Below are 12,982 nucleotides of genomic sequence, written 5' to 3'. Positions count from 1 at the left end.
GCTAATCAACTTTGGAGCTTGCAGGGGAATAGGCTTTTAAACTGTCTGTTGAATGCTTCGGAAAGGAGGGCAGTATCAGGTGGTTGTATTGAATTCTTTCCTTTCCTTTGCAGAAAGATTCAGCATATTACTATGGCTATGTGTATTTCAGACAAGTTCGAGACAAATCATTAAAAAGAGGCTATTTCCAGAAGGTAATTTCAGTTCTTTTTAGGTAAATATTAATTTGCAAATTAATTATTTTTTAGTGACTGCAGAGGAACAGGAAAACTGCTTGCTCTCTAACTAAATTAGTTGTTAATTTATGTTAAATTGGTCTAATTTTACATCAGCTGTGCTATGTTCCGCTCTACTGTCAGAAGAGATAGTTTTGTGTCTGTGTTTAAAAACAAAAAGTTGGGAAGTTTTGGGGGTTGTTTGCAGTTTGTCTGTAGTCAGATGTGTGATTGGCTTGCGTATGTGAGAAAAGTCACACTTGGTGTTTGAGGGGAACAGGTGCAGTAGAACCGAGGAGTAGTGTTAATTTGAAATTGTGTTTTTGTTTTGTAACTCTTTATTCCAGTCGCTGGTCCTCATCAGCAAGCTGCCTTATGTCCATCTCTTTCGTACCATGCTCAAGCAAATAGCACCAGAATATTTTGAAAAAAGTGCAGCTTTCCTGGAAGCAGGTACTGGTCTTACAGTGTTGTTCTGGAGGAGCTCTTACACTATCACATACTTGTTCTGGGGAAATAAGCAACACTGTCGTGTTCTAGTTTGTGGTTTTGTCTTCTTGCAGGGTAGAGGGTTGAAATTTTAGCAAACTGGCTTGACTTCTAGATCACTGAACAGAGCTAATTGAATTCTGGATCCTCCCTGGGAGAGTTGGAGGTCCTTCCTGAAACACATCTAGGGTTGTGTGTGTTTCAGGACCAGCTGTTGAGCACAAGGAGCTGATGGCAATCCTTAGTTTGCACTCTTCACCACCCAAGTCCTTTTGGGCAGTCTGACAACTTTTGCTAAGCAACTGTACAAATGTCATCTTGCTTGAGGTTTGTTTTTCTTTGTGTGTGTGATTTGTTTGTTTTTTGACCAAATGGAAAAAGCAACAGAGCAGCACTGGTAGCGGGTGCCTCAGCCTTACTGCAGAGCTGAAAGAGCTGGAGAAGGACAAATAGGAAAGTTATTTGCTCTTTGCCTGGAAGAGCTCTGTTCTGTGTACTGTGCCTGCCCCATCCAACTTTCACGTTTTTTTGCTTTCCCTGAGCAACAATTTGCATAAACCATGAAGGAATTGCATTTTTCAATCACCTGTTTTCTTGAGAGGTTGTATTATGAGCAAAATAATCAGAAACTATGAGAATTATGTATTATATTCATAATGGTTTACAAGAAAATGCTGGAGAACTTTCTAGCCAAGATAGAAGCCAACTTTTTTCTTAACAGCTGGTATTTATTGGTTCTGCAGTAGTAGCCAATGTACATAAATGTAGGTGTTCTTTTCAAAGTTTTTTAGTATGTACTTTCATGGTTTTGCAGATAACATTTCTTCAACTAATTGGAAGTCCTGTTGCTACAAAAAATGGAAGACCAGAGAACACTGTTTTCTTGAAATTAAAAACTTTGCAGTTCTAATGGAATAATACATAAAGAATGTCTGAAAGGCTGTAAAACTTATTTAGTGTGATCCAGAGACAAGTAGAACAGCTGTGGACTATTAGCACTAATTTAAAGTTGCAGTGTGCACAAAGGTGACTCTGTGATCATGGTTTATAGCTTACAGAAACTCTCGTGTTTTCTTTCAGTTTGTAGCGACGTTGATCGTTGGCCACCACCAGTACCAGGGAAAGTTCTGCAGTTGCCAATTATGGGTGTTATAATGAAGGTAAGTACTCCTGCACTTGCTCTTCTCTGAGGGTGTTTTCCCCACCTTTTACTGTACAGGTCCTCATAGGTTTATGCCTTGTTTTCATTGTCCTGTTCTTCCAAACAGGAGTTTATTGAATGCAGTAAACAGATGTTTACTGCACTCAGAGTGAAGGTCTGGAAGATCCTGATTTAGTGCTTTGATTGGGGGGAGGATCTTTTATGGTGCTTAGGTTAATTTTTAATTTTTGTAGATACTAAAAAGTGATGTTTCAGTACAACTACTAATTGCAGTGTCTGTATCATCCCTCTGCAATTTGTATTCTAGGAGACTTTAGTGCTAATTATATTTGTCAAATCAAACGTAAAGTAGCACTTGAAAATACTGAGAGTTAAGTTCCAGTCAAGCAAATTAAATATATTGATGAAAACCATTCTCGTTCCTGAAAGTGGACAAGTAAAAATCATTTTTGGCCCATACAGCAGAAATAATTGCTTGTGCTGTTTATAATTTTCAATGGCAGTGAAATATGTCTGAAGAAAACTATTAAAGAAGTTGTATTTAGTGCATGGGGAGGAAGTGTAGAGCTTAAACAGTGATTAAGAACTGGGCCACTGGGAGTCGTAACATCTCCATATGAAATGCAATTAAATGGGTTTGATGAAATTGGAGGTTACAGCCAGAAGTACCTTCTCAGCAGATGCTCTCAAGTTTATGGCAAGACGTGTGCATCACCAGGGAGAGAAAGAAGTTTCTGAAGCTGTTCTGAAAGCAGAAATTTAATAAAACAGTTCTGGGTGCTGGATGATGAGGAGTGTCAGATATATCTTGTTTGGGTATTGCCTGCATTTATCTCATAAATAATTCTTACCCATGAGAGCTGAAATTGCATTCCTAAACTGAGTAAAACTATAATTACTGCCCAGTGATACTGTGTCCCTGTTTTCTTACTCTGCTTGGGCAGTTTTAAGTGTTGTGTGTAAATGACATCCATTTGTGCATACCAACCTCCAGTATGACCACGTTTCTAGTACTCAGGACTTACAGATGCAAACTGTGAGACCAGAGAAGTATACTTGTGTTCAGACTATTTGGATTCTGCCTCATTCACCAGAACATCTTAATGTTTTAGGAGAGGATTTTTTCTAAAAGCAATTCTGTACCGTTTTAAACCCCCAAGACCTTATTTCAGATCATTCTTTCCAACATTAGAGGTATTTTTATTGAAATTACAGTAACAATTTTGATTTATTTTACCAATAGTCTCTTTTTTAACTAGAGTGTTATTTTTATATTCTAATATTCAATTTGCAATTGGAAATTCTGTAGGTGGAAGTTCTGTAGAGTAAACAAGCATCATGCTGCAGTATATCCTCTCTAAGTATTACAAATTATCTCTTAAGTCAGCATTTTAAGTATCTGCTGGATTCGGTACAAGGGAAAATAAATCTTTCTTTTTCTTTCCAAGTTGCGGATTCCAACATATCGTGACAAGCCTGGAACAACACCGATAGTACAGAATATGCACCAGGTAGAGATTAGATACTGATATTGTATATAAACCCAGACAAAGCTAGAGATGTGCTTTCATTCTTTTACTTTAAGCTTGTTAGAAAAGATTGGTAGCAAATTGTCATACACTTTGATAATAATGAAATCCACAGCCTTTGAAACTTTGAATGGAGGAGCTCAGATCTGGATTCTCATAGAAAGGATATTCTAACCCAGTTACCCTAAACAGGGATAGATATCCAGGTCCTGGAAGAAGATAGTTGGCTGAAAGAATTACTAACCTGAACAATCTTTTAATGTTTGGATAATTTGGGTTTTTTTGAGGATGAATCTAGAATTAAAAGTCTTTAATCATAGGAGATGGTTATAAAACAAATCTGTCTGTGCCTTCATGTGCAGTTGTTTAAAACAGCTTCAGTATTTTATGTCTTTTCTGGACTGAAAGTCACATGCCTGTAAGTGGGGGGGGGTGTGTCTTTCTTGGGGGATATCTTGCTCATGGAACACAAAGGTAGTTGTGGAGATAGTGTGCTATATACTGCAGCAGTACATAAATAATTAGGCTATATACTGTCTACTGTCTGTAAGCATTTAAGGGAAACCATTTCATTTAATTACCTAGGTGTTCTGATGACTAAAAACCAAGCATTGCGATGTCTTTTAGGCAGATGCTCAGATCTCCATGGCTTTACCGACTGTTCATGAAGTAGATCTTTTCAGGTAGGAGTTTGGACTGACTGATTCCTAGTTGTGAATTCCCACACATTTTTTGATTATGACAGTTCCTTAACATGTCTCATTGCTTGTATGCAACATTTATCAGTGTTGGTTTTAATATTCTTTTTCTGTAAAGTTTGCCAAAACACAGTTTGGACAATACACAGGCTGAAACTGCAATAAATGAGCAAGTTCATTAAATGTTCCATTTTACAAGAGTATTTTATGTTTTCAAATTACTATTAAAATACTACTCCAGACTTCCTTTTTATCCCTTTATTAACCAGAAGAAATATGTATTTTATGATGTCAAATGTATTAAAATACCTCAATCTGTTTTTAGGTGTTTCTGTCCAGTGTTCTTTCACATTCAGATGCTTTGGGAGCTGGTGCTGCTGGGAGAACCACTTGTTGTGATGGCACCGTCACCAGCAGAGTCTTCAGAAACTGTGTTGGCCCTTGTTAGGTAAATGTAGTACAGCTTCCTAACTAATGTTAAAGGGAGTCAGTGTAACATTGCAGCTGAGTGGACCTTCATTTGATCTCAGTGTGAAAAAGCATTACAAAGTTTAGAGCTGCTTGTGTCTTTCATGAACGTTTGCACTGAATACATAAACCAAGCTCATCCTCTTTGTACCTTGCAGCTGCATTTCACCACTGAAGTACTGCAGTGATTTCAGGCCATACTTCACCATCCACGACAGTGAATTCAAAGAATACACAACTCGCACACAAGCCCCGTAAGTAAATAAAACTCTCTGGGGAAGATGTTGCTCAAAGCCACTTGTAACCATAAATTAGGATTAAAATATCTGGTTAATTAAAATTAGGATAAAACTATTCTGGTTTTCTATCATTAGAGAATAAGGTTTAGACTTTTTTTTGGTAAGATTTATCTTGCAGTGTGCACTGATTTAAGTTTTCATTCCAGTTAGATAGGACAAAGAAGTTATGAAACAATGTCATAATTAAACTAGGCTTGAGCTTCACAGGATACTTCTCTACAGAATGAGTCAAACTGCAAGTGTGAAACCAAGAAAAGTTCTTGCTTTTCCATAAGGGTTTGTCTGTGCAACACCAGCTCCAGAGTAGCTCCTTGGAAATTCTGCTGTAATTGTCTTAGTTTTTAATTAACTGCTAAACAAAGTGACTTGTAGAATCCAACATCCGTACAGCTGTTTTGTAAAGCTAAGTCAGTTGGTGTCCTAACTGAGACAATTTAAAAATTAAATACCTCTTCACTAAATTTATTAGGTTATTACTGTAAATCATTCAGAAATTAAGCTTATTTTTTTTAAGAATGTGAATGTCCAAAACCAGGGATGTTTAAAACTGCTTTAAGGACACTTTTTTTCCTCTTTATTTCTTTTAAATCCTGCTCTTATTTTGAGAGCATATGCCTCCAGTATTTCTTAATACATGTTAGTTAAATGTAGCTTGATTTGGGAATGAAGTGCATATGCTAGATTCACTGGCCTTTTAATAGATAAATTTCTTCTAATATCAGAACAGGCAGAGGTTGTTGATTTGGATGTTTTGTTTGCTTTGTTGGTTTTTTTACTGTAGTTTTCCTCTCAACGGATGTATTTCCAGAGATAGAGCAGTGGAAAAACACATAAACATAGGGAATATGTTTTAGATTGTGTTCCATGGGAATGGTTATGCAGTATGTAATTTAATTTCTAAAAATAATTCCAGGAAGAGTTTGGTTAAACTGTATGTGTTTCAAAATTGCATCCACTGTAGCAAAATAGTTGGTCACTACATAGATTAGTATTTGAAATAGAGCTGAAATCGCTCTTTCTTATGGAAAACAAACAGTTGGAAAAATTGGAAATAGGTTTTTAAAGCCGTGGATCTAAGAAGGTGAAGAATCCAAATGATGCCAATTCTGTGTATTTTATTACTTTAGTAAGAGGGGAGCAGGGAAACTTAAGGATAGTGTACAGAAAGTGTTAAATTTTGTGATTTTTAAGACCAATCTGACAAAATGATAACTTAAGATGGCAGGTTCAGTGAGACTTGTTGCTATATTCCTTAGCTGATGTTTGACTGTAAAATAGGTGGAAACCACTATATTGAAAAATATGTTCCTATCTCATCATATCAGTGCTATAAATCCCAAATTCTGCAGGCCTATGCTGTAGCAGCAGCCCTGTGCTCTTATTGCCTCTTGTTCCCTGGGTGCCCCTGTGCACCTCCCAAGCCAGATGCCAAGCACAGAGCAGACAGAAAAATCTGGCAGGGTGTAAGCTGGGGCATAGTGCTGTTCATGTGCTTGTGCTGCATCACTTGCTTAAAGCAAGTGGCATATTAAGTGTCTCATTTTCTTAATGACATGCACATTCAAGCACTGAGAGTTTGTTACAATCAAACCTTGAGAAGTAGCAATTTGTCTTTCAAATATGGGTCAGATTCCTGCTCATTAAAAAAAAAAGAAAACAAAAAACCAACACATCACAAAACTCCAATAACAGATAATGCCCTGTTCTTGCCATTGCAAATGGGCAGAATTTAGCCAAGTCTAAGCAGATGATGTAATTTTTATTCTTCACTCCCATTTGTACTTTAAGATGCCTCTGTCTTATTTTCTAAAACTTTGAAACTTTGATAAACATTTGTGCTCTTATGTGCAATTTAAAATGTTTCTCTTAAATACCAAAGGAAAATAATTTCAAGTTAAGAATTTAAGTTTACCTTTTGTATTTGTTAGGGCAAAAGCTGTTGCTGTCGTATTTTAAACATTGTCATTATTTTTCTAGGCCATCTGTCATTCTAGGGGTGACAAATCCCTTTTTTGCTAAAACACTTCAGCACTGGCCTCACATTATCCGAATTGGAGATATCAAACTTCCAGGTAAAATAAAAATATCTTTTACAATCATGTGTGATGGGATCTGTGTGCTTATTTATTTACAAACATATGTAATTATGTTCCATTAGTTTAGTTTAATGCTAACTAAATTTTCATGGATGTAAATCTGTCAAGTGAAATGAGAATCTTGACTTCTCTATGTCTTGTCAAATCTAGTATATTAAATGCAAAAGGTAGTAATACTCATTAGTAATAATGTTCTGCTTTTCACAGAGTCCTGATTTTGTATCTCTACCAATAAGGTATTAAAATGAGACATAATATATTACTGATGTTAATTTTAGTGTGAGTAGAATGTAATAAATCAGTCACAGCCAGCACAGAACATAAGACCAGTGTGAAAGCTAAGTTTGAATGTTACTGTAATATAAAAAGTTGTTGACAATATTTTGATAATATATTTCTAATCTGGCAATATTCCAGTAATTATTAATTGTTCAGTCTGGATGATTTCCTTACATGATTGAGTAGAATTTTGATGTAATCTTTGTATAACATGTCAATTGCCAGCCTGTAGTAAAATACTGCACCACTCTAATTATTGTATGAAATTCCTGAATGTAGCTGTTTGCTGTGACAGGTTCACTATGCTGTTCTGACAGTGGGAATGCATAAATATGTAGTTAAGATAAAACACCATAAAATTAATTTTTGCAGAAGAAGTTAATTTTAATTTCTGAATACACTGAATTAATTAAGGATTACATACTGTGTTCAATATAATTAGGCAAGGTTTTGCTTTACTTTAAAATACCGTGTCTGTCTATGGTCAGAATACCTGTGGGGGCTTAGGGTAGTGTGGGGAGGAGTTACTTCACTGTTGTGTAGTTAATGTTTGGAAAGTAGACTCTTAATTAAACTCTGAAAAGCCGTATAAACAGGTGGCCTTCAAATCTGATATGCAGTTTTAAGTATGAAATTGTAGTTTTGATGTAGTTATGGGAAATGCTTAGTCAGGAAGTTCTAGAGATGTATCTGTCTGACCTGTCTTGAAAAATGTATGTTTTATTTCTTTAGGGATAAAGAGAGGGCTTCTGATTTTTTTTTTTGCTGGGTTTTTCTTTTTTACATTTTCCCCCACTCTGCAGTTTCAATAGCAATTTAACTGTTTCTAAAATCAAGCATCCAAATAGATTTAGGAGGAAGGTTCTGCTGAGGCTGCAAGACTGATAACAGGATTTAGGGTCTACTGGTTGGAGCAGGATAAATTGGAAAAACAAAACGAAAGCCCTTAGTATGGCCTATGACAAAGGAGGCTTAAATTAATTTTCTTACAACACAAAAATCCGTGGCTACTATTTTATTTTCTTCTATACAATTTTTAATTTTGCCAAGGTACCAAAGATTTTTTTTCCCAAAAGCATTTACACTAAGGGGAACAAAGGAAGATGGAATAAAAATATGAAATTAAGAAAACAATTATTCACTGCTATATATCCGTATGTTTATTTGGCTGCTTGGATTTGGAAGGTCATCCTTTGGCTGGTTTTGTTTGTGGGGTTTTTTGGTTCATTTTTTGCTTGTTCGTGTTTTTGTTGATTTTCAGGTATTTTGTTCGTTTTTTTCTTTTCAACAAGGAACCCTTATATAAAGTGAAAAGTCTTATTTGCTGTTTTTCATGTGTGTTCTGGATATGTACTTGGATTCTTGTCAATGCTTCTAATGTTTCTTACAATATTAGATAGGCTTCAAGTAAGATGGCTTTATGTGTTTTGGCAGGTGAAGTTCCAAAGCAGGTGAAAGTGAAAAAACTGAAGAACCTAAAAACTTTGGACTCCAAACCTGGTAATAACTTCAGAGTTAAATTTCCAGTGTTATGTTTTAAAAGGCATACCTCATTTCTCCTTTGGCTATATGCTGCTTTTTTTCTTTAGGTGTTTACACCTCTTATAAGCCATACTTGAACAAAGATGAAGAAATCGTTAAGCAGTTGCAAAAGGTAATGGTGCAGGTCACTTCTTAATGGAAACTGGTTTGTATATTTTGTGTACTGTTGTACAGTGTTTTCATTTAAGGCTGCACTTTTGTGTAATCAAAATGAAACTGGATTCTGCTTCCTTTGCCCCAGTCATAACTAAATAGATTGATATACACCCTCATTGTAGAAGGGCTGCTGCCTTGTTAGCAGCTTCTATTAAGCTCACTTATTGAGTGATATGGTTATATGAATGGTAGGACTCAATAAGTGAGCTTAATAGTTTAGAGGATTAAAATTATTTATCTGTTCATCTGTTGAGGTTTTCCATCCTCTGCCACCCACAGTCTGGTCTCTTTGGTCTAAAAGTCTCACATATGAGGCATGTAAGAATCAGAGCTTCCAAATTTTGACTGATTTGCAAACAGTTGTTTATAGAAACATTTCTTTCCTTGAGTTTCTTTACATGAAAATAAAAAAATCAGTAATTGCAAAGACAAATATCTCTCTACAAAAGGACTTGATGCTATTGCTTTCCTTTCCAGGTTCAGGGTAGGAGGTGCTGTGTGTGGGCTTATGGCAAATGAATACAGAAACACTGGAATAAATATTCATGAAAAGTAAACCCACCACAACTACCTACATACTTTGGAGTAACAGGCTGACTGTGTTTTGTTGTTTTGGTTTTTTTTTAAGGGAGTACAACAGAAACGTCCTACGGAAGCACAGAGTGTGATACTTCGGCGGTATTTCTTGGAATTGACAGAAAGTTTCATTATTCCATTAGTGAGTTCTTAGACTAATTGAGTTTTTACGTAAGTAATAAGGAGTAGTTTTTCTGGAGTTACCCTAAGTCCAGTAGCTTTCCAGTGTATCCCTGGAATCAAGCCTGGGTCCAGTACTGGGTCCAGCTGGCAAGGCACAGGTGCCTCCTGCTGTCACACCTGACACTTGGCCATGGCCCCACTCCCTGTGCCTTGGACGCCTTGAGGCTCTGGCCATGCCTGTGCCAAGCCTTCCTAGAGCAGAGATGGCCGCAGCTCAGACAGTGTTCCGTGGGTTAGTTCTAACTTTAGTGTTTGGGTGAGGGACTCAGAAAATCTCTTCCAAACACTTGATATGAAGTGTGGTTACTGTTTGGAATCACTCACGATATGAAGGTACCTGTGGACTGTTCCCAAAGAAAAGAGAGATTGTTTACCAGTGGCTGAAGTTCAGGATATAGATACTCTATGTGTATGTTTGCTTCCTGTCCTTCTTTGCCTCATGTCCTTCTTGAACTTTGCTGGCTTAAAGTTCTGGAGTTGGGAAATACAATCTGTATAAGATAAGCTCCTTCTTGTCTTCTCATGTGGTAAATATGCACAACCGCACCCTGTACTAACATTGAGAAGAGAAAATGCTGTGGTCACAAGCAATAAGTAAACACACACGTGGACTGTGTATCTTTAATACTGGTTATGCAAACAACCTTTCCTTTTCCTTTCCCCAGGAACGTTACGTGGCAAGCCTAATGCCTTTGCAGAAATGCATATCACCCTGGAAGGTAAGGAAGTATAATTTGAATGAGGTGGAAATTGGTGATCAGAGAAATTAAGGTCTGCTAATTTTTTATTTTCTTTCCATAGAGTCCACCACAGCTGAGGCAGTTTAGCCAAGATGACTTCATGAAGACACTGGAAAAGGCAGGACCACAGCTCACCTCAGGTTTAAAGGGAGATTGGATAGGACTTTACAGGTAATTTATTTCATCAGCATAAACAATTATCTAAATTAAGACACATCAGTAATATTAATACTGTTTTTTCCTGAGCAAACTTACAATCAGGATTGATTTGAATAAGGCTTTCTTTTAGAATATATGCTTTAATAGAAATTGATAGTACTAAGTATACTTTACTTGCCTAAATCTCTCTCTTTGCTAACGTTACAGGTTCCTGTAAATCAGTGTTATTTGTGGTTTTATTTCTGGTCCTATCTTGATTCCTCCTTCCAATTAAACACAAAGATAAAAATTAGGCTGTTTCAAACTGAGCCTTGATTTTTTTTTCCCTAAAATTTCCTAATCATTATTGTGTTTCAGACACGTTCTTTACCTTCTTTTCTCAATCCTTGTCTTAATTAATAGAAGCACCTGTTAATCTCTACTTCAGAGTATTACATCTTTTTGAAAGTAGAGAAAGGGTTCTAATATCTTCTTCAATCTCAAATATAATTACATTTGATGATGTAAAAAACCCTGTTACCAAATTGTACTTAAAATATACAATGTATTTTTCTTTGGTGTTTTACCAGGCATTTTTTGAAATCGCCAAACTTTGATGGTTGGTTTAGGAGCCGGCAGAAAGAAATGACACAGAAGTTAGAGGCCCTTCATTTAGAAGCACTCTGTAATGAGGTTAGAAAAATGTGTGCTTATGATTATATTTATCATCTTGCAATAAAAATATATTCTCCCACAAGTCAGTTTTACTCCCATTTTCATAGGTTGAACGTGAAATTGTTGACAGTTTTGTGAATTCTGATCTAGTAAAACATGAATTTGTTAAACAAGTACAAGCTAGAACTAACACAGCAAGAGAACAATATGAAATACAGTTCACTTGTCATAACTGTCATCCTTTGTAAAACATACCTTTAGTACTTTTTGGTTTGTTGTATATTTTAAAAATTAAATACACACACCCACCCCCCCAAAAAAGCTTTTTCCTCTTATTTGGTAATATTATTCTGTTCAGCTTCCATCCTTGGCATCCTTGACAACATATTTTCAGTTGTGATTTAGTTTGTAGCTTTAAAGGTAAAAATTCAGCGAATTTGACATGCTAATTGACAGCTAATTAGACATGGTTAGTAAATAAGCCTACAACTGATCCATAGTAAGTGAAAGCTGAGAAGTGAAATCTGTTTATATATAACAAAATGCCACATAAATATTTTTATGTTGTAAGATCCATTCCTTAATTAAGAAGCCAAAGTGGGTATCAATATAATTTGAGTTAGAACAACTGATAAAGGAATTGTAAGAGGAGAAGACATTGCACAGCTAGAGAGGGAATAGGAAGAACAAAAATAAAGGAAGGCAATGCCACAGCTTTAAAACAAACAAACAAACAAAATTGCTCTGGTTATTTTTCAAAAGCCATTTGTTGTTATCCCTTGCCTTGTCAATTCCCAAACAGTACAATGCAGCAAATCCAAACAGATTGTTCAAACAGAGCAGCCCAAATAATTTGCAGGTCAGTTATACAACATAGACTCTATCCAACTGTATTTGACATTGATTTAATCAAAGAAAAGGAAATGTGTTACAAATTTATTACCAATTCTGCTTCTGTATTGTTTTCTCTTTTGATCCACAAAAGAAATGTTTCCTTGTACATGAACAAATGTCTTTCATAAGGGGGTAGGGGAACAGAACTTCCATAAGAAAATTCACTTGATTGTATCTTACTAGTTATCAACTTTGATCTCCTTTAATGCCCTAGAAACAGTAAGCACTGCCCTGAAGTGCTTTAATACTGCATTGTGCTGGCAGTTCTGATTTGCTAATCATTCACTGCCATTTTGCATTGTAGATGCTCTTTTTCAAACTAAGCCTGTTTGGCAAGACTTTTTTCCCCCTTTAATTTATTTGTATTGTGTTTGTGTGCAAGTTTGCTGTTAGGTGAAGTACTGGGCAAACATGCAGACAAAATAGATTTTGCAGTTCACGGTAAAGACAGTGCATGGGTAAAGTGAGGTTAGCAAATGGCATAGGAATAAAGAAAATACCTATTCTAAACATTAGTTATAGCTTAAGACTGCTTTTGAAAATTACATATGTAACCATAAATATTTAAATGCTTTTTTTTTTTCTTTAATTTTAGAACTTGGTTTTCTGGAGTCAGAAGCATACTGAAGTAGAAACGGTGGATCTTGTCTTAAAGTTAAAAAATAAACTGGTAAGTAACTGAATTGAACATGACTTAGCTACATAAAAGCATTATATAGTTGTTTTTGCAAGTACATAAATGAAAATATTCTTCATGATGTAGGTAAAGAGTCAATCATTCATTCAGGTTTTCAAAAAAAAACCAGTCAATTTCAGCCATGCCTGAAAAGTTATTTGGCTTCC

At 35.8% G+C, this 12,982-nt stretch overlaps 1 protein-coding gene across 6 annotated transcripts in view; it reads left to right on the top strand.

Moving 5' to 3' along the window:
- DENND6A (DENN domain containing 6A) overlaps positions 1–12,982 on the top strand; it is a 28,757-nt gene that overhangs the window by 13,624 nt on the left and 2,151 nt on the right. For all 6 annotated transcript variants that reach the window (XM_069027440.1, XM_069027444.1, XM_069027445.1 and 3 more), the window contains 15 exons: positions 114–194; positions 563–668; positions 1,785–1,864; positions 3,315–3,377; positions 4,023–4,078; positions 4,419–4,541; positions 4,720–4,815; positions 6,838–6,932; positions 8,670–8,735; positions 8,825–8,889; positions 9,562–9,651; positions 10,358–10,411; positions 10,494–10,603; positions 11,161–11,263; positions 12,735–12,809. In XM_069027440.1, coding sequence (XP_068883541.1) covers positions 114–194; positions 563–668; positions 1,785–1,864; positions 3,315–3,377; positions 4,023–4,078; positions 4,419–4,541; positions 4,720–4,815; positions 6,838–6,932; positions 8,670–8,735; positions 8,825–8,889; positions 9,562–9,651; positions 10,358–10,411; positions 10,494–10,603; positions 11,161–11,263; positions 12,735–12,809 — 1,263 coding nt within the window. The remainder of the gene's footprint in view (positions 1–113; positions 195–562; positions 669–1,784; positions 1,865–3,314; positions 3,378–4,022; positions 4,079–4,418; positions 4,542–4,719; positions 4,816–6,837; positions 6,933–8,669; positions 8,736–8,824; positions 8,890–9,561; positions 9,652–10,357; positions 10,412–10,493; positions 10,604–11,160; positions 11,264–12,734; positions 12,810–12,982) is intronic.

Source organism: Aphelocoma coerulescens, chromosome 12, assembly GCF_041296385.1.
Source record: "Aphelocoma coerulescens isolate FSJ_1873_10779 chromosome 12, UR_Acoe_1.0, whole genome shotgun sequence".
NCBI lineage: Eukaryota > Metazoa > Chordata > Aves > Passeriformes > Corvidae > Aphelocoma > Aphelocoma coerulescens.
The sequence above is the reverse complement of the archived record's forward strand: the minus strand, read 5'-3'. Positions and strand labels throughout refer to the sequence as shown.